This window comes from Cotesia glomerata, linkage group LG4 (genome assembly GCF_020080835.1).
Source record: "Cotesia glomerata isolate CgM1 linkage group LG4, MPM_Cglom_v2.3, whole genome shotgun sequence".
Lineage (NCBI taxonomy): Eukaryota > Metazoa > Arthropoda > Insecta > Hymenoptera > Braconidae > Cotesia > Cotesia glomerata.
In genome coordinates this window covers 15,088,527-15,110,251 of record NC_058161.1, presented here as the reverse complement: position 1 = coordinate 15,110,251, position 21,725 = coordinate 15,088,527, and the positions used below count along the sequence as shown (strand labels likewise).

Genomic DNA, 21,725 nt, shown 5'->3' with positions numbered 1-21,725 from the left:
AAAAATTCAGCTAAATAAAACAATGTGATTTTTTAAATCCGGTGATTTCGTATGGAATGACCCATATATTATATAATGTGATTCAAAAAAGTAATGTATCGAATTCATAGCTTAAAAACGATTCACATACCGCGAAAAAACTCTTCCACTTGTAAAAAATTTTAGCTCAATATTTAATTTATCTCTGCGAAGAACTCCGGAAGAAGTAATTCGATAATGAATTATATGTATGAATTTTTAGTAAATTTTCGACAAAAATAAAATTAATATTCCAATTGTAATCAAGCAATAGCTTACTTTTAATGCTTCCGGAAATCATTGTTTTTTTTTTTTTTTTTTTTTTTTAATCTATGTTAGAAATCAGGCCATCGATCTATAGAAAACGCGCTCACCTCCGTCAAATAAAAAGCAACATATTTGTCAAAATTAATCTCTATATTTTGTTAACTTCTATTTGTGAATTTTACTTATAAAAACGATTAATTCTCCTTTATTTTTGAAGATATTTTATCTTTCATTTATATTGTATACCAATAAAACTAGTTATGGAAACGTCGGTGAGATAATCAAGTAATGTGGAGAAAATCCACTATCAACGTATTTTGTTGTTTTCAATCTATAGATAACTAAATTATATTATCAATGTTCTTTTATCACCAGTCGTTCTGCTTTTATTTCAGAAAGCGTTTATTCTTCACAACGAATTGATAAAATGAGATTAAAGTTGGTGTCGCATAGAATAATAAACGGCAATAACGAACTTGAATTCTATAAAAATATTCATGTGATTTATGATAGAATAAATTATTAGTGTTTCAAAGAATTAGAGCATCGCTAGACAAAGACTCTGTCAGAATGTAATCCTTGAAATTAATATTCAGAGGTAGCGACCCATATAGGAACCCACACTGAAAAAATATATATGCGCATATATGCTGACAAAAATACATATACGTCGCACATATAAAATATATACGCCACATACTTTTTTTTGCCCCCGTATATGCGGCATATATTTTTTTTCAGTACGGGAAAGAACAACGGGCCCAGGCTTGGCCCAACTCTGTTAAACTCTGGCCCAAGCTTGTAAGCCAGAGTTGGCTCAGCCTTGGTGGAAGTCTAGAATGATAACATGGGGCCACGATTGGTTGCCATGGCTGGGTCAAGCTTAGTTGTCAGGGCTCAGCCATAGGTAATTTTCAAAAAATTTTTAAATTTTATTTCTGATGTAGAGCTAACGCAAATTCAGACCGCTTAACTCTTAATTTAAACCTAATTTTCGCAAATTAAAGAAATAAAGCGAAATTCGCAACCGTCCTCTAACCGAGATTCGAACCCGAGCCGCGCGCTTGCCAGACCGATAACTTACCCCTACACCGTACGACCGATAAGTTGAAATACATCTCATGATTCTCATAAACTAAATCTATAAGGTGACGAAGTGTGACGGTTTATTATTTATATAATTTACGATATTTAATATTGTGTTTTGATGAAAATTAACTATTTTTTACAAATGTTTATTAGGTAAAAAATGCAAGAGTCAAGTTCTTATATTACTTTAGACTTTGTAAATCTTTGTGTGCATTTTTAATATTTTATTATAAATTTTAAAGTTTAAAATTATCAATATTAAAAATTTAACTGTAAATTATTATATTTTAATTTTTTTAATACCATATCAATCTTGATGATATGTAATTGTTTTTGTTAAATAATAAATTTTCGATTGTAGCATTAGCTAATAAATATTTGTTGAACAAAAAATATTTACTGTTAAAAATTATATTAGTTGATGATTATTTAACTTTGGATTTTCCATTGAATGACCAAGACAAGGTTACCCAACCTTGGCCCAAGTCTGGCGTACCATCAAATGGCCAGAGCTAGGTGAGCCAGTCTTGGGCCAAGACTGGCGCGCCATTGGACGGCCGAGGATAGTTAACCCAGCCTTGGCCCAAATCTGGTTCACCAAAGGAACGGCCAAGGCTGAGTTGCCCAGTCTTGGCCCAAGTCTGGGACGCCAAGCCTGGCGTCCCAGTGTTGGTGCAAGCTTGGCCCCGTCGTTCAACTCTGGGGACTCCTACATGGGGATTCGCAAATTTCTATTCCTCATTTAAATAACATAGACAAATTTTTCTCTTAACTTTAGAATTTTGTAACTTGACAACGAGTCCCGATACGAAGATTATTGCAATATGTTTTTATAGGAAATTGATCGCTCAACAAAAAAGCTAAACCGTATAGGGTCAACCGAATTTCTAATTTTTTTTTTTCGATTTTTGTAACTTTCGGATATTTTTTAGTATCTATTAAAAAACTCCTTTAGATAAATTTTAAGGTTCTTTTGATCACCAGTTCAAATTTTGATTACCAGAATCGAGTTTTGGATTAAAAAAAACCCTCTTGTTTTGGTTTTACGCTCATAGCTTTGTGACAGGGAATTTGAATTCCCGCGGGGACTTAATTTTTATTATCGTGTCGCGGTGAGTAAGAACTACTCTTTAACTTCCGAGCGCGACTAAGTGGTTGTACGACTCGTCCCCGGGTCGTATACATCGCTGAGTCCCCACCGCTGTCCCCGGAAAATGAAGCGTGGGAGCCAAACAATAGGAAAGTTCGAGAACACGGCGAGGAGGTTATAAAAACGCCGGTCGTCGTGACAAGTGGATCTTTTGAGTTGTCAATTTTGGGAGTACGAGTGCGAACTTTTGTCCAGCGTGGGATATTATCTGTTATAAGTAAGTAGTTGATTTTATAAGGCTTCACGAAAAGAACGGAGCGATTAAATTTTAGTGTCTTGAATTTCTTGTATAAAATTACTTCGTCGTTAGGCCATTTGGCTGGCGGCCTTTGTTTTATTCTAAATATTCATTTTCTGGAATTTATAGGATAATTTATCAAGGATAAGATTGAAAGCTGGGAGTAAATTTCGTGATAAGAATTTCTGGGACCTTGGAAGTCACCAAACGCAGAGGAGCTGATCCCTCCATTTCTCTTGCTGGGACAGAGGTTCATCGCTGGAGCACCGAGTTTAAGCCCTCAGGTATTTTGGTTATTTTAGGCCAATTTAATTATTCAATTAATTAAGAGGCCGAAATAATTGAAATTAAATTTTCTCGAGTAGCCATTTTATATTAGCGACTTTCGTACTTTAGAATTTTATTTGCCAAGGTCATTTAGCTAATTTTGATCACTGGATAATTATTTAAAAAGAATGAAATTAATAGATTATTTATAAATATACCGTAAATAAATTAATCAGCAATTTATTATAGGCCTGTTGGCTATAATAAATAAATTTTAGTTAATAATTTTCAAGGCATAAAGAAAAGAATATTGAATAAGGAATGAACTGCGCAGTTAAGTTAGTGTAGCTCATTCCAGATGGTTCCATGATCAAAAATTAGTATTAAGACGCGTAGGATTATAACATGGAGATGGGAAAATGATATAATTTATCGTGTTTAGTAGAATTTATTAATTGAAAATTTTAGCAGAAAATTTAATCAATGAATTAGTACAGTAATTTTCGTGATTATTTTAATGTAGTAAGATTTATTTGCATTAAACAAGCGCTGGCGTTAAATTTAGTAGATTATGATAGTATTGTAAGTTTAGAAAAATAAAATTTAGGCCGGTGGCTAAATTTAATTGAATTATTTAATTTAGAAAAGTGTTAAATGAATTTATTAAGAAATTGATCGAAATAAAGGATAATTTATTAGAGAAATTCGATAAGAAGGTTCGGTGAATTAGTAAATTTAGTTAATCTGGAAATTGAGTTTAATTAAAAATAATTGTGTAAGAATTTATTTAAAAAGATTTGAGAAATGAAGTTAGTTTGTAAGAAAATTATGAGTGATTAAATTTAGTAGAACCGAATGACATGTGAAGAGCTTTGCTGAAGATTTTGTGAATTATGATAAGATTAAAAGTCAGAATTGTAGTTGAGTAGTAATTAAGATTTATGAATAATTAGAAAATATCAGGGAATTAAGTTAACGTCCAGTGGACGAGTTATGGAATTTAGGAAATTTATGCTGTTAGTCCGTAGTCCGTCAGGTTGACGAGAGTTTAGAAAATTGAAGAATTTAGAGGATAGATGCGTAATGGTCTATGATAAATTAAGATTTTAGATGCGTAATGGTCTATGATTAAAAAGATCTAGATGCGTAATGGTCTATGATTAAAAGAGTTAGATGCGTAATGGTCTAGGCTTAAAAAGAGTTAGATGATATTTAGTTTGTAAGATTTTGGCAAGTGCCGGGTTAAGTGAGCGTTTTCTCACAATTTTGTATTCAGATTTAAGTCGTTGAAACAGTTCTGTTATTTTGTTAATTTATAAAATTTATTTTAATGCTCAATAAATTTTATTAACTGGATAAATTTTTCCTCAGTATTTATTTACAGCCCTGCCTCAACTTCTCACGACCCGATCTTCCCTTCTCATGCTACCCCGGTTTCTGGGACACCGAGTATAAAATCCCAGTGGCGCCCTTTTCAAAGAGAAAAGAGGTGACCAATTGAACCGGGTTAACCATCCCGTTACAGCTTCTACAAAAATGGTCCAAATTCAACATTTTTTTTAATTGTGGTCTTTCCCTGTACATTTGAAAAAGGAATAATAAAATTTTTTTTAAAAAATTTTTCTGTTTTTTATTAATTTCAACATTTCAAAAGCTTTTTCTGAAAATCACCCATATTTTGATTTTCCAGAAAGTTTGTCACAACATACTACTATATTATCCACAACTTTTAATTGTATTTTATTTGATTTAGATAAATGCTAGAATCTTATTAATATATGTTATACTTGGTTGATCAATATCTAATGATAATGATTAAAAACAAAATACCATAAATAAAATACTTTGTATAAACAAAAATGGCGTGGATACTTTATCAGTATTAAACGTTCAAGGTCACGCAGTAGAGATATTTATGGTGTTTTTTCAAAGTAAAGCAGACGCTATTTACAGGTTGATATTACTTACTTATTGCCAGACTGGTCACGAGATAAAGCTAGGATATATATGTGCTTGCGAGAGATATAACAAGAAGATAGGTAAATAGACAAAGAGAGGATACTAAAGTGTAAGAGAAAGATAGAGAAATGAAGGTTGACGATTATAGTTTAAAAACAAGAGAAGTGTAGAGAGAAACATTGAGAACACGCTTGACCGATATTCGATGTATACCGAGGGCGACGTTGAACTTGCCTCTTATGGATCACCTATTCACTCACCCTCATGTGTATAGATTTTCTGTACTTTATATATAGTACTGAGGTATATAATAACTAGATGGAGTTTATAGTTTATACTGGAGGCCGTTACGTATTTCTCAACACAAACAAATCATTGCTTGCGTTGCAGTTATGACGTCACGGTTTCTTTTACTTTTCTTTATTTTTACTCGTTTATTTAAAGAAGAAAAAAACTGAATAAGGTAAAAAGAGTTGAACAGTTCAACGATTGAATTTCCGCACCTTATCCACGATTATTCTACCAGCCATCAATATTTTTTTTTTACACCGAAAAAACGATTATTTTGAACCAAAAAAAATGTTGCCTTCAATTTAGTACCCCATACGAAGTCGCCGATGCTCGAAAAAAACCAATGATCGGTCAAGACTAGGCTACTTATGCTAGGCCGAGTATGGGTACCCAGATAGCAAAATGACGTATTAAGTTATTCCGAATGAGCTCAGATTTCTGATTTGGACGTCAGAGTCTACGTCTAAAAGACGTCTTTAAGACCTTCTGAAGAGGTCGAATGCGCCGCTTATTGTAGACTTTAAGAACTCATCAAAACGAGCTCTTAAAGAGCTCTTTTTTCTGAACTCGCACAAATGAATGATTTTTTATCTCTATACGCTATTATAATGATAACAATAATAAGAACACAACAAAAATAATATTAATAATAATAATAATAATAATAAAAGTAATTATGAAAAATAATTCAGAGTTTCATGAAGCACCGATGCTGATTTCGAATGTTTATTATTTTAGTTAGACCTAATATTGTCGGTTTACAGAGAGAAAGTGAAAATCGCAATTGCCGTGACTAAGATTCGAACCCGAGTCGCGCGCGTGCTAGATCGATACCTAACCCCCTACGCTGTTCAAACGATATGTCGTTACACATCTCATTATTCTTATAACCTAAGTTTATATAGTGATGAAATGTTGCGATCATTGTCTATATTATTTATTCTATTTGATACTGTGTATCGATAGAGAAAAAGTAACTTTTACGAATATTTATATACTAAAAAATATTCAAAAGTCTACCTGTAATATTTTTTTAAATAGTCTATATAAATTTTGTTTACTTTTCACAATATAAAATCTAATAGATAAATTAATGAATATTAAAAATTCAACAATAATTAATAAGTATATAGTTATAAGATATCGTTAAATTCCAATAAAATGTTTAAAATTGATACATGCAAAGTACTCCTTAAATGTAGAAAGTTCACATAATTTTTTCAGATTAGAATCCAATTTTATTATTTTATCTAAATTAGTTTGATTACGAACCAGATTTTAACATTATTGCCTATTACTTCATAATATAATTTAAAATTTTTGAAAAATTTAATTAACCTGGATTAAGAGAAATGAGTTAACCTATGCCAAGTGTATATCTATATATTAATCTATTCAAATTGTTTTAAATCATTTAATTCGAATTATTTTTAATCATTTTCAATTTAATTTCTCAATCAGGAAAGTAATAAATGAAAAATGAATAAGATTTTGACAGCTTTATATTAAAAAGAAATTTGTGTTTTTGTTTATAATGTCTATAAGCTCATTATACGCAACTCAAAAAGAAGTCCAAAAAAGGGACTCAGTTAGATGTCAGAAAATTAACTCCAAACTTATGAGTTCATTAAGAGCTCTTAGTTCTGACCTCGTAAAAAAGAGCTCCTTAAGACGTCACATTAGGACTTCTATAAGAAGTTTTTTAAAAGACTTCATACTGAAATCGTTCTGACTTGGATGCTGACTGGGTACTATATCATCGCCCTATGGCTGGTACACCGTTGGCCACCGATCGATGCTCTTAATAACGACATACGATCATCAGTCTATCCTCGGCCGATGATGTGATGAATTTACTTCTGCGCATGTACTCTAAATATCACATCAGCTGTTTCTTAACCTCTGTTTACCGGCGTTATCAACAGACTCGATAGAGTCTGGCGCCAAGTTCCGTTTCCAAGCCAGACTACCGAGTGTGTATATACCGTAAGCAGAACGGTTTTTTGAGGTTACAAATTTTTTTTCAAATTTATTTTGATTTTTTTTTTATATGATATTTTATAATAGTAGTTCATGCTTTTTATTACGCGTATTACTTGATTATTATCAATTATCTTTATAATTTCTATTTAAAATTATTAAAAATAATCAGCACAAACTATAGCGACCCAGATTTTTAGATTTTAACTTTTTTCTTATGTAAAAAGCGGACGGCCAGAGATTAAATAATATAAGGATGCATGCTAATCTTATAATCCGAACAAAAACAGTTTCACTGTAAAAAAATCACGCCAAATCCACGTTCATAAGACTATTAAGAAAAAAAAATTTGTTTTTTTCTTTACAAAAATATATAAAATAAAAAAATAAAAAAATCCAAGTAACCGATATGATTACTTATGATTTTCGGAAATTAAAAAAAATTTTGTTACAAATTTAAAAATTAAAAAAAAAAATTTGGAACGTATTTAGTGTGCGCGGTTGCAAAATATTTTACTTTTAATGAAATTCGTAAAATCTATTTACTAGGACTTTAAAAAAATTGAAATACACAATGACGCACACCAAGTACGTTCCAAAATTTTTTTCTTAATTTTTAAATTTATAACAAAACTTTTTTTAATTTCCGAAAATCATAAGTAATCATATCGGTTACTTGGATTTTTTTATTTTTTTATTTTATATATTTTTGTAAAGAAAAAAACAAATTTTTTTTTCTTAATAGTCTTATGAACGTGGATTTGGCGCGATTTTTTTACAGTGAAACTGTTTTTGTTCGGATTTTATTTTCACGGGTCACAAGTACTTTTAGGTGAAAAAACAGTTAGTCAAAATAAAAATAAATTTTTAGATATTATTAATAATTTTTTAGATATTATTAATAATTTTTTAAATTCTCAAACCATGGCAGAGCGCGTAAAAAAACATCGGGCATTGAGAAAGTATATGAGTCTTAGACCATATGATAAATCCTCTGTAAATAATGTAAATAATGTAAATACTACAAGTGCTAGCAATAATAATTTTGTGAATACAGATACTAATGATGATAGATCTTACTCTCATAATGAAATTGATAGTGACATTAGTTTTAATAATGACTGTGCTGATAACAGCGAGTGTATGCATGTGGTAGATGGTGAGGTTATTGCTGGTAATGATATAGAAGCTGATAGAAGTGATGATAGTGATAATGAATGTGTTGCCGAAGAGAATGTGCCGAATTCAGATCGCACACGAGAAAAACTTCGTCAGTGGGTTTTAAATAATTTGGATACCCTTCAATTAAACGTCGTTTCCGAATTACTTGTTTTATTAAGAGAAGAAGGTCATCCAACATTACCTAAAACCGCACAGGCATTGCTCCAAATGAAGCATCATCACTTTATTGAAACTATAAAAAGTCTTAATGAAACTGATAGCGACTATAAACATCTTGGTGTGGCAAATGGTTTAAAAAAAATTATTTTACCAAGTATATTTGTTGAAGATACGATTGAAGTGCTGGTTCACATTGACGGATTACAAATTTATAAAAGTTCAAACATTCAAGTTTGGCCTATTACTATTAAAGTTTTTAATAGAAATAATATCAAGCATCTGTTTGTAGCTTCAATATACTGTGGTGATTCTAAACCTGCTAACGTTAAGGAATATCTGATAGATTTTGTGACAGAGTGCAAAAACTTAATTAAAAACGGAATTTTAATTGGTGAAAAACATTATTTTTTTTAAATAATTGCTATCGTAGCCGATTCTCAAGCTAGGTCATTCATTAAATGCTGTAAAGCAGCAGGAACTTTTTATGCGTGTGAAAGATGTACCGTTAAAGGAAAATCTGTCGGTTAAAAAAGAAAAAAAAAAGGGTTTATCCGGAAATGGATTTTGAACTGCGAACTAGACAAAGTTTCAAGAATCAAACCCAAAAATAACATCACAAAGATGGATTAAAGTCGCCTTTAAGAAAACTTCCCAACTTTGACCCTGTCAACTCTGTTGTCTTAGATTCTATGCATCTACTACACCTTGGTATCATGACGACCCTGATGGAATCATGGATACTAAGAACAAGTGTTGCGAGATTGAAAATTAAGACAGTAATACAACTCAGGAAAAATTTTTTATCAATAACACCTTCTATGCCTTTTGAATTTCAACGTAAAAAATTCGACACGGATGATTTAGCTCGTTGGAAAGCGACACAGTTTCGCTTTGTAATATTATACTGTGGACCAGTAGTATTGAGAACTATCTTTCCATATTTATAAACATTTTTTATTGTTATTTGTCGCTTGTCGAATTTTGCACTGTAAAGATCTTATGATCAAATTTAACAGTTACGCAAAACAATTACGAAAATTTTTTTTTTATTACCATCTTTGTATGGTGAAAATTCATAAACGTTAAATATGCACAATTTAATTCATTTACCCGATGATGTAATGAATTTAAATCTATCTTTGAGTGAATCATCGGCATTTTGGGGTGAAAGTTATATCGGAAAAATGAAAAAGCTTATTAAATCACCTTATAAGCCTTTGACTCAAATATTAAATAGATTGTCTGAGTTGGAAAACGAAAATGTTGTTAAAATAAAAAAAATAAAAAGTGTAGAGAAGTGTATAATAAACCATTCATATATTTTTATCAAGGGAAAATCATATTCTAGTGTGTCAACTGTAACTATAAATTAGGGGTGTAGGAATATTCGAACTTACGAATTATTCGCCTCGAATTTGAATCGAATAATTCGATTCGAATTTCGAATAGTTCGAATAATTCGAATATTCCGAATAATTCAAAAAATCGTTTTCTGTTGATAAACTAACTAATTTTTTTGAAAAAATCACTTCGTTTTATATATTCACTATACCATGGAAAGTTCATATAAGAATCCGAAGTATAGAGTATATCAGGTTATAATATCGTGAAAATGACGATACTGTTTTGAGCTAATCACAATACTACGTTCACGATCCACTGGATCACTATAATAGCAATACTTTTTTCTCCATGTACACGGAAAAAAATTTCTGGAAAAATTTACGATACAACTATTGTAAAGCTGGACCATACTTTCATTACTATTAATTGTCAAATATTTTAGAAGACAATTTACTATTTATTCACGAAATTTTACAACTTACTATTGTAATTTTACCGAATAATTATTGTATTAAATTCGATTAGAAAAAAAATGCGATGTTACTATTGTAAAAGTAAGAGATTAAAATTCCTATTGCTAACTCTACATCTTTTCAATAGAAGTATAACAAATTTTACAATAGTTGAATTGGAACATTTTTCATTTAGTGTGAATGATGGCCGTGCACAGCACTAGACTCTGAGCTTATATAAATGCTGAAGGATATCAATAGTAGTTTAGCGTAGAGGGAGAGTCTGGCTACCAACTAACGAGTTCTGGGTTCGATTCCCGGATAAGACGAAAATTCCAAATTCTTTTTTCAGTTTCTGCCAACTTTGTAATTAATACAACCTCATATTTCTCTCCCTTTCTAAAATTTTTTTTAAAAAAATCGACTGTCAATTTTTACAATAGTTGAATTATAAAGTTCACTAACACATCTTGTATAATTTGCTCTGTAGTATTCGACTTTTTAAGTCTCTTGCTAGTCTTGTTTTTTGTATAAAATTTATAATAGTAAATCGTAAAAATTAATAAATAGGAAGTATATTTCACCGTTACTATTTTATTCAATAAAAACTATTATAGTAAAGTAGAGATATTATAGTAAAGTAGAGATGGTGCCGAGCAGAAAACTTTTTTATTGCTATTTAACTCAAATATCGGATTGAGTTTCACTCTACAATTTAAATAAGATTCGCTCATCTCTGGTCCAATCTATGCAGTCAATATGATTTTCGTATTAACATAGTCAAAGCTTTCTTGAAGTCGAATAGAAGTAACATGATCAAGCGATAATCTGTAGCTTAACAAGTATTTATTCATCAATATCTCCATTGAATCATTGGAAAAGAATTTTTTCTATTAGATAAGTTACCTGTTGATAAAATAAAATACTATTTTATAAGTTTTAAAAATTTTAACTAAGTAATACAAGTTTGAAATTCGTTTCAATATAATAAGTTTCTTAATTGAAAAATGTATGATATTCTGAACGGAAGTTTAGATCAGTATGATGATGAAACTTAATTATTTAAGATTCTAAATAAGAAATAAGCATGTTGGTCTCGTATCGTTTAAGAGGTACAACACTTCGAGTTGGATTAAGCTACAGCTGCTGTTGACAATGGAATAACAAACATGATTCACGAACCAACTGGCTCTTGACATACAAACCCTGGGATATAGTGAACTCAGAGTGTGAAATTTAAGTCGTTCACAAGAGAGCTTAACTGACTGTTGCAGGTGATACAATATTACTATGTTGATCACTTTTGTATTCATCACGAATTTTGGCTTGTAGAATATTCATATATTCCGCTTAGTCAATGTACATAAGCTAACGTGCCTACTAATTACATCTAAACACTTAGAAAATAAAAACAACGTTGATCAAGTAGTAACTTTTTTATGGATGAGTTTTAAGATAAAAAAATTAGAGAAACATTTTTATCGGAAAAATAAAATCAGAGAAAGTTTGACAATCTAAAATAGTATGATGCTATCTTAGTACAATATTAATTAATATTGGTTAAATTTAACAATTTACTAATTACTATTATTGAGTCATATGGCACATGGTATATTACACTACAAGGGCCATAATTTGAATTCCTACTTCATCTCGGGCATGCGCATTAGGTTGCGTAAAGGTTAGCTTCACTCAAGTCAACAATTCGTGAACCACAAATACTAAAAGAAAAATAATTAATTTTTTGGGACAAGAAAAAAAATTCTCGAGCCAAGAATTTTTTTTTTTTAAATGAGAATTTTATCTTAGCTCTTAAACCAAGAATTTTTCCTCTTGACTCAAGAAATTTATTGCTTTTCTTATTATAAAATTTTTTCTTTTCTGTTGAGTCAAACTAACCTTTTTATCAGTGTACTATCTTTTTCATATCTGGTCGAAAGCAATAAAACAAAGTTCCAGCACTCTCTAAGCATGAATTAGTAAAAATTTCCTCGAATAAGTGAATAATTACTTATTTAAGGAAATTTTTAGTAGTCCATGTTTAGAGAGCAATTAGCTCATCGTTGCGCGGTTGTTTTCAATTTTTGTTTTTTAATTCTTTTAGACACTCACGTTACTTTAAAATTTTTTTTTGTTTCGTTTTATTTTTATTTTTGGGATTTCAAATTTTGTTTAGTATGTTTTGTTGCCTACCCCGATATTCGTAGCATGAGCAAAGCGAGTGTGATTGTAATGCAACCTAAAAAATTAATATTATTCAACCATCTTAGAGCTCTTCTACTTGGAATTCATCGAATTTTATCCTCCATAAGTGATATTTTGATTCTAAAAACTCTTCTTGGTTTACTTAAATAGTAATAGAATTTAACATAACAAGTGCAGTATTAATTCAACTTTTATGAAATGAGCCATTCTATGCGTGTGTTTATTAATCAGGCTATTCAACAATTGACGGACTGCATGTTACACAATTCATCTTTATACAATCAATATTGCTACAACAAATAGTTTTATGATTAATAAATTTAGTTTTTGAACATGTTTAACATTCACATCAAAATTTTTAAGACACTGATGAGCGCTTTATGAAATTGTAAGCTCTAAACCGCTTGTTTTCCGTAAAACTATGGCAATTTAAGGCGAATATTGAGACTGTCATGTAAAGTGCTCTTGTATAACATAGAAGTGTGAAGCGATACTAGCCAGCTACTTGTAGTTCAGTAGCTAGGCCTGTCAAATCGAATTCGCTTTGATCAAGTAGCGGTAAACATTTACCCGGATCACGGTTGAAAGGGTCACCCTCTCCAAACCTGTGGTCATAGACTATATTCTCGCTCCTGCCCTCATTCTCTTTCTCTCTTTCTCTTTCTCTCTCTCTCTCTCTCTCGTTCTTTTCTTCTTATTGTTCTTGATTTTTTTGCTATCACCGTAATTTCTAAATATTTTACTTTTTGAACGAGAAATTGATAAAATCATTGACCCCGTACTATTTATCCTCGACGTTTCATTATTTTTAAGCTAAAAAGTAAGTTTTTCTGCGTTTTAAGTCTAAGGTTTTGAATGGTAATGATTTTTCAAGCATTCTAAACTCAGGAATATAACTTTTACACATTTCCGAGAGTAAAAATTTAGATTTGGGTAGAATTTTTAACTTCCCGTTACGAAAATCGATAATATTAATAACTTAAGTAGTTATTGTTTCAACTTCAATTTTCAAAAATCAAGTTTTGATCTGATCCTTACGTTTCAAGGTGCTAGGGAACTATTTTTATATGTTACATTGGTTGTGTACAAGATTCTTGAGCCAGACAGTTAACCAAGATTATTTGTTTAGACTGGCGACAGATTTGGACAAGATTTTAAAACAGAATCTAGAGTATAGTATTTGGTCAAGTGTAGTGAAAAGTCTGTTGCTAGAATTTGTCCTATTGTTGGTAAAAAAGTTTCACCCAGACTTGTGCGAGAAACGAAAAATACTAACAGTGCGCATTCTCATTGTAGTAAAATAAAAATGAGAAATTCTGCCGTCTTGATTGAGACTCAAAAAGTCGTGGTGGGAAGCTCCACCATTTCTGGCCATTTTTCGGGCGAATTTTGGTCTAGTCTAGCAGCGATCCTTCGACAATTTTTGATCTGCTGTAAATTTCTTGTCCAAGAATAGTAAAAATCTATATACAGATACTTCATCACGATTCTTGATCTAAAGTTGAAGAATCGTGATTCTTGATCATCACGATTCTTGATCTAAAGGGGAAGGGGAATAGTTCCCATATTTTTCTTTCCGTGTAGAAGTCTGGAGTGATAACAGGGTGCCAAGCTTGGTTGCCTAGACTGGCCCAAGCATAATAACCAAGACTGGCCCAAGATTGTTAACCAAAACTGGCCCTAGTATGTTAACCAAGACTGGCCCAAGTTTTTAAGCCAAAGCAAGCCCAGGCTTATTCACCTCTATAGAATTTACTAAAAGAAGTAGATTACAAAATATATTTAGAATTTAATTGTTTGATGTGAAACCAAATTAGTATTAAGAACCCAATTTCGAATAAATTGAATTCTCTGAAATAAAATAGTCAAATTCTACGAAACGGTTAAATTATTTTGTATAAAATGAGTAGTTGTTAGTTGAAATTACAAAAAAGGAATTTTTTAATTGTCAATAATTTGTTTCAATTTTGATGTAGAGCTAACGCAAGTTTAGACGACTCAACTCTTAATTTAGACCTAACTTTCGCTTATCATAGAAATAAAGTGAAAATCGCATTTACCCTAACCGAGATTCGAACCCGAGCCTCGCGCTTGCCAGACCGACCACTAACCCCTACGCCGTACGACCGATAAGTTAACGCACATCCTACCATTCATATAAGCTAAATTTATATGGTGACAGAGTGTAACGGTTTATTATTTATATAATTTATGTTATTTAATATTGTGTTTTGATGAAAATTATCTATTTTTTACAAATGTTTATTAATTTAAAAAAAAAGCAAAAGTCAAGTTCTTATATTAACTTTAGCTAGGTTGCTCAGTCCTGGCCCAAGTCTGGATCGCCATTGAACGGCCATGGTTGGGGGACCCAGTTCTAGTCCAAGCTCGGGTAATCATTGGGTTGACCAAGGCTAGATTGCCCAGTCCTGGCCCAAGTTAGGGTGACTCTAGGCTTGGCCAAGGCTAGGTTATTCAGTCTTGGCCCATGTTAGGGTTACCATCCAACGGCCGAGGTTAGGTTACACAATCTTGGCCCAAGTTAGGGTTACCATTCATTGTCTAAGGCTAGGTCATTCAGTCTTGGCCCATGTGAGGGTTACCATCCAACGGCCGAGGTTAGGTTACACAAACTTGGCCCAAGTTAGGGTGACTCTAGGCTTGGCCAATGCTAGGTTATCCAGTCTTGGCCCATGTTAGGGTTACCATCCAACGGCCGAGGTTAGGTTATACAAACTTGGCCCAAGTTAGGGTGACTCTAGGCTTGGCCAATGCTAGGTTATTCAGTCTTGGCCCAAGCCTGGGTAATCATTGGAATGGCCGAGGCTGATTGCCCAGTTATGGCCCGGGCATGGGACAATATAGGTTTGCCAAGATGGGCTTCCCAATAATGTCCCAGGCATGGCCCCGTCGTTCAACTCTGGGGTTTCCTGTATGGGAACCACTGATTATGAAAACTGGCCCGTTTTATTTCAATTGACATTTAATTTAATATGAATGACATACCAAAAACAACATCCAAATTTTGAAACGTTTTGTAATTTCTCTTCTCTCTGTTTCAGGTATCCAAGTATCACCTTCTGAAAAGTTGACGGATTCTGAAAAAGCTATCAAAATGCTGGAAAAAAATCAACTACTTAAAATTAATACAAATACAGGTCTACCAACCTGAAAAACGTAAACGTTTAAATGAAAAAAAATCTCTAGTTATGAGGAACGAAACTGGAATATTTTTCTGGAATGAGTCAATAATGACTCGTGATTTCAATTATACGGATTACAATTCAACTTATAATGCGAATCGAACATCTGATGACTTATGGGATTTAGCAAGTGATCGTGCCATATTGGCCGTGATACTGATATTATTTTCAATGGCGACGATTTTCGGGAATGGTTTAGTGATACTAGCAGTATTCCGTGAACGTTATTTACATACAGCGACGAATTATTTTGTGACATCCTTAGCGTTTGCCGACTGTCTAGTTGGATTAGTTGTGATGCCATTCAGTGCAATATATGAAGTATTAGAGAATCGCTGGTTGTTCACTACAGATTGGTGTGACGTGTGGCGTTCATTGGATGTATTATTTTCAACAGCGTCAATTTTGAATCTGTGTGTTATTAGCTTAGATCGTTATTGGGCAATAACTGATCCGTTTACCTATCCAATGCGTATGAGCCGTAGACGTGCCGCAATATTGATAGCAATTGTATGGGTTTGTTCGAGTGCAATATCGTTCCCGGCCATAGCGTGGTGGCGTGCAGTCCGTACTGAGATAGTGCCGAAAGACAAATGCCCGTTTACAGAAAATTTAGGGTATTTGATATTTTCATCGACAATCAGTTTTTATTTACCATTGTTTGTAATGGTGTTTACTTATTACCGTATTTATCGAGCTGCTGTGATCCAAACACGTAGTTTGAAACTTGGTACAAAACAAGTAATGATGGCGTCAGGTGAATTAGAACTTACTTTACGAATACATAGGGGAGGTGCTACGAATACTGATGCAAGGCATTTATTTCGTACGGCATCAAGTACGCCAGAAGAGATCCAGGACATGGAAGAACCACTTACTTTACATAATAATGGACTTTCACGTATGCCGTCAACAAGAATGAACAATAAACAAAATCTGGGAAAAAATTTTTCTTTATCACGTAAATTAGCTAAATTCGCAAAGGAAAAAAAAGCTGCTAAAACGCTTGGAATAGTTATGGGCGTTTTTATCGTCTGTTGGTTGCCATTTTTTGTGGTTAATCTACTGTCTGGATTCTGTGCAAGGTGTATTTGGAACGAGGAAATTGTTTCCGCTGCAGTCACATGGTTGGGGTGGATTAACAGCGGGATGAATCCTGTTATCTACGCTTGTTGGAGTCGTGATTTCAGACGGTGAGTTGAATTTAATTGTTTATTGACACTTTTACAATTTATGACCTATGATTTATCATCGCTTACTGTATTTATTTTGATATTCCCAGAAAATAATTTTTGAGTTGTAATGAAGTCGACTTTGATCGCAGAATTAGATTTTTTATTTATTTTATTTTTGATTTATTTACTTTACCAGGATACAAAAGTATATACATACAAGGTATGCACCTATAGAGGTGTTACATTTAACACCTGTATATAGGCGTGTGAAAAGTTAATTAACAATAACCAAGCTTATCTTGAAACAAGTATCATTCACAAATATGTAATAAAATACAATATAATATAAAATACGTGATTTAGTGCTTACGTGTTATAATCCACTTTATAATTTTTTTCTTATTAATCTTATTTTTTAAGTTTAAAGTCTTTAATGTTTGTGGTAATTGGTTATAGTGCTTAATTGCTACATACTTAGAGTTCATACATGTTATATTTTTATTAATCTTTGGTAACTGCAAGTATCTTGTAACTGCAATATCACTACTTTATTATATTATAGTGAAACACTGACTTAAAAAAAAAAAATAAAAAAAAAAAAAAATTTTGCTTTAATATGGCTCTTTACCGTAAGATGGACGGTGGCGTTGTTTGCTCGGTGGGTCTTATATACGTGACTGAATAAAGTAGTCAGTACTTGTCTCGGATAGCTTAACTGGTAGAGCCCTTGGCGCGTAACCGAGAGATCTGGGTTCGACTCCCAGTCTGGGCTGCCTGATTATTTTTTCAATTACGGAAAAATTCCCACTGACTAGGTCCCCCCTTTCCCCTATCCGTTCTTTCCCAACTCCCTTAAAAAATTTTGCTTTAATATGGCAAAGCTTTAAGATGGCAGTTACTATCATCAAGGGCTTAGCCCTGGCTTTACCCTTGTAGTTGTTATATTCTTTTTTACAATAATAATAATGATAACATAATGATTCTACTATAAATTTTTTATCAATACCTAGTATAGATAGATTTTAAAATACATTTAATTAAATTAAAAAAAATAAATGTAAAACATGTTTGTAGGAGTATGGTGAATAAATAGCAGTAGACTGAATTAAACGGACTGTAAAATGTAATAACTAAATGCAAAGTAAAAAGAGAGCGCCTGGTTGCCCTGGTCACTGGGTCACTCCGGTTACTAATATTAAAAAAAATCAATTGCAGATTAAATTCCCAAGTTTATTTTTAGTGATACGTTTATTTGGTTAGGAGGAATTATTTAACTTTAAAGTTGTGAAGAAATTGTGTGTGTTAGCTTTTTATAACTTTCAAACGAGTTGCCTAATTAAAATGCGATACAAAGTTGAACTTAATTTCTCAACCAACAATAAAAAAAAAAAAAAAAAAAAAAAGAATTTCTCTACTCATAAAATGAATAAATATAAGAAAAAAATTAGAACTTCGTCATAAAGTAAACTGTTGTCTTGCTTCAAATCTTCTTGGTTTACATCTTGTCATCTTGGCCCAAGAGTATAATATTTTCAGTCAATACAATCAATTTCTTGAAAACGAATAATAATTTTGCTTTTTTCAAAAAACTTTATGTTGTAGATTCAATAACTAGTTTTTTACTTCAAAATAGAATAAAAAAAATTAGAAAAACGGTAGACCCTGAAAGCCATCCGTGCAAATTCCCGCTAATTCCATTCCTAGGTGCATAAAACTGCACTAATAATGTTTTTGAGCTCTTCTAGCTCAAAAATACAATTAATGTGTTATTTTAAGCTCTTCGAGCTTAAAAAGATAGCTTTTCTATGCTTTTGAGCTCTTCGAGCTTAAAAGTCTGATAGCAGTTTCATAGAACAATATTTTTTTAATTTTCAAACCGCACTAACTTTTGAATAAATCAACCGATTTTCACGCAGGTGGCAGCATTTGACGCAATTTTTTTAGTTTCATGAAGAATCTTCAAGTTTGAATTGATAAAACTAGGAAATTTGGAGTAATTCCAAAAAAACACTTTTTTCGGTTTTCTTTCGTTCACGATATCTCTCGAACGAATCTACCGATTTTGACCGGATTAGCGACGATCGGCGTGGTTTTTCAAGCTTAAAGGCGGATTAGTTTTTGAAGTTGATCGATAAAGCCGTTTAAAAGTTATTCCAAAAAAACCACTTTCAAAAAAAATTTTTTTCTCATTTTTTTTGAGATTTTTTAAAATTTCTCAAAATCTATCGGTCCGAATCGGTTCAAATTCACAGAAAATCTAAGTTTGAGGGAACTCGTTAGAACGCCGTTTAGTAGATTCCGATCGGTTTAGTCGTTCAAAAGTTATAAGCGAGTCACATAGTCACACGCACACGCACACGCACACGCACACACACACACACACACACATACAGACAGACAGACATAATGACAACATCGCGGGAGTGGTCAGGGAAGCTTCCTATGACCTCAAAACGTCGAGATCTGATGAAAACTCGATTTTTGCAAAACGGGGTGAAAACAATAACTTCCCGATTTTTGAAAATCTTCGATTTTCTTAGCGGGAAGTTAAAAATTAGGAAAACGGTTGACCCTAAAGGCCATCCCTGCAACTTCCCGCTAATTCCGTTAATACCTGGCCGCTGTTTTTGAGCTCGAAGAGCTCAAAAATACAATCTGTGTGTTGTTTTGAGCTCTCCGGGCTAAAAAGATACCTTTTCTATGCTTTTGAGCTCTTTGAGCTCAAAATTCTGATAGAAGTTTCATAGAACACTATTTTTTCAATTTTCAAACCGCAATAACTTTTGAATGAATGAATCGATTTTTATGCGGTTGGCGGCATTCTACGCAGTTTTTTAAGCCTCATAATAAATTTCTAAGTTTCAATTGGTCAAACCAGAAATTTCGGAGTAACTCCGAAAAAACACTTTTTTCGGTTTTCTTTCGTTCACGATATCTCTCGAACGAATCAGCCGATTTTGACCGGATTGGCGGCGATCGATGTGGTTTTTCAAGGTTGAGAGCTGAATAGTTTTTGAAATCGATCAGTAGAGCCGTTTAAAAGTTATTCCAAAAAAACCACTGCTAAAAAATTTTTTTCCTATTTTTCTTTAGATTTCTCCAAATTTCTCAAAATCTATCGGTCCGAATCGGTTCAAACTAACAGAAAATTTAAGTTTGGTGAAGCCCTTTCGAATGGCACCAACCGCGATGAAACCGGTTCAACCGTTCAAAAGTTATGAGAGGTTTACATACTTACACACACACACACACACACACACACACACACACACACACACACACACACACACACACACACACACACACACACACACACACACACACACATTCAGACAGACATAGTGACACCCTCGCGGGAATAATCAGGAAAGCTTCCTAGGACCTCAAAACGGCGAGATCTGATGAAAACTCGATTTTCGAAAAACGGGGTAAAACCAATAACTTCCCGATTTTTGAAAATTTTCAATTTTCTTAGCGGGAAGTTAAAAATCTTCTAAAAACGAAATTCTTACTTCAACATATACGAAACGGCTGTACATAAGACTTTTTTTTAACTTCTCGCTTTGGAAATTAATAATTTTTAAAAGTAGCAAATTATCGATTTCGTTTCGATTTTTAAAAATGTGAGTTTTCATCAGATCTTCGCGTTTTGAGGTCCTAGAAAGCCGTTCCAACTATTCCCGGCTGTACGCCTATGTGAGTGTAATAAAATTTCATACGATGTCTTAGAACGAATCAACGAACGAGATAAGCAACACGTTGTTCAAAAGCGTTCTCCGGGACTTCGATCTGATTAAATTTTGAAGTCAATCGGTCGACTCGTTTCAAAGATATTCAAAAAATAAAAACCAAAAAAAATGTTTTTCAAGTTTTATCTAAATAACTTTTAAAATATTTGACTAATCAACTTCAAACATCAGAGACATTTTTTTGAACCTAAAAAGCTGCGACGAATGCATTGAAGCAAGTTAAAATCAAACGATGTGTTAAAAAATTATAGCCGTTTAAAAATTAAAATTCAATATATGTTTGAGCTTTGTTCTCGAAAATAAGTGGGAAGTTTAAGGGGTGGCTTTCAAGGTCAACCGATTGCAGAATTTTTGAGATATGAAAAGTAGCGTGAGTCTGAAAATTTAAATTTTGCTTTGTTAAATTTCCCAAATTCTTGAATGGAGAACTTTCAGCGACTACATAGAAAATGCCAACAAAGTTTCCATTTGATTGCTGGAGATAATCGAGGTCGCTGCATATTTGGTCGCTTAATCAGAGAAAATCAATTGAATCATTTTATTTGCGACAAACGAGCTGAATACTGTAGTTGGTGACGATAACTTCAGTTACGTACACGAAATCAATAATCAACACGTGAGCTGACAAAATAAACGCTGCACCTTGGAAGTCATAGAGACTAGGAAAGCTCGAAAAAGTATTGCCAGCTGCAAAATAGAGAATTTAACGACAAAGGAATATTCTATAGCTCTAAAATTATGGATGCACTGATGACTGGTTCAGTCTATTTTATTACTGTCATGATTTAATTGTTTTTAATTAAAAAATTTATCGCTATTTCTATTGTATATTTCACGCTCTGCATAATTTTAAATTTAAAGCGTTTAATGTGGTTTAGTTTACAGTTAAATTAATTGTGACAAAATATCTGCAAGCCAAAATAATATTGAGAGAGTCCCGGGTCAAAAAATTTAGTCTGTTTTATGATTAATAAAAATTTTTAATATTTTTTATTCA

The 21,725-nt window shown here is 32.4% G+C and overlaps 1 protein-coding gene across 4 annotated transcripts in view; it reads left to right on the top strand.

Moving 5' to 3' along the window:
* Positions 1-21,725, top strand: part of LOC123262805 (dopamine receptor 2-like) — a 58,992-nt gene that overhangs the window by 14,872 nt on the left and 22,395 nt on the right. For all 4 annotated transcript variants that reach the window (XM_044725239.1, XM_044725240.1, XM_044725237.1 and 1 more), the window contains one exon: positions 15,664-16,997. In XM_044725239.1, the coding sequence (XP_044581174.1) occupies positions 15,811-16,997 (1,187 nt within the window). In that variant the 5' untranslated portion in view covers positions 15,664-15,810. The remainder of the gene's footprint in view (positions 1-15,663; positions 16,998-21,725) is intronic.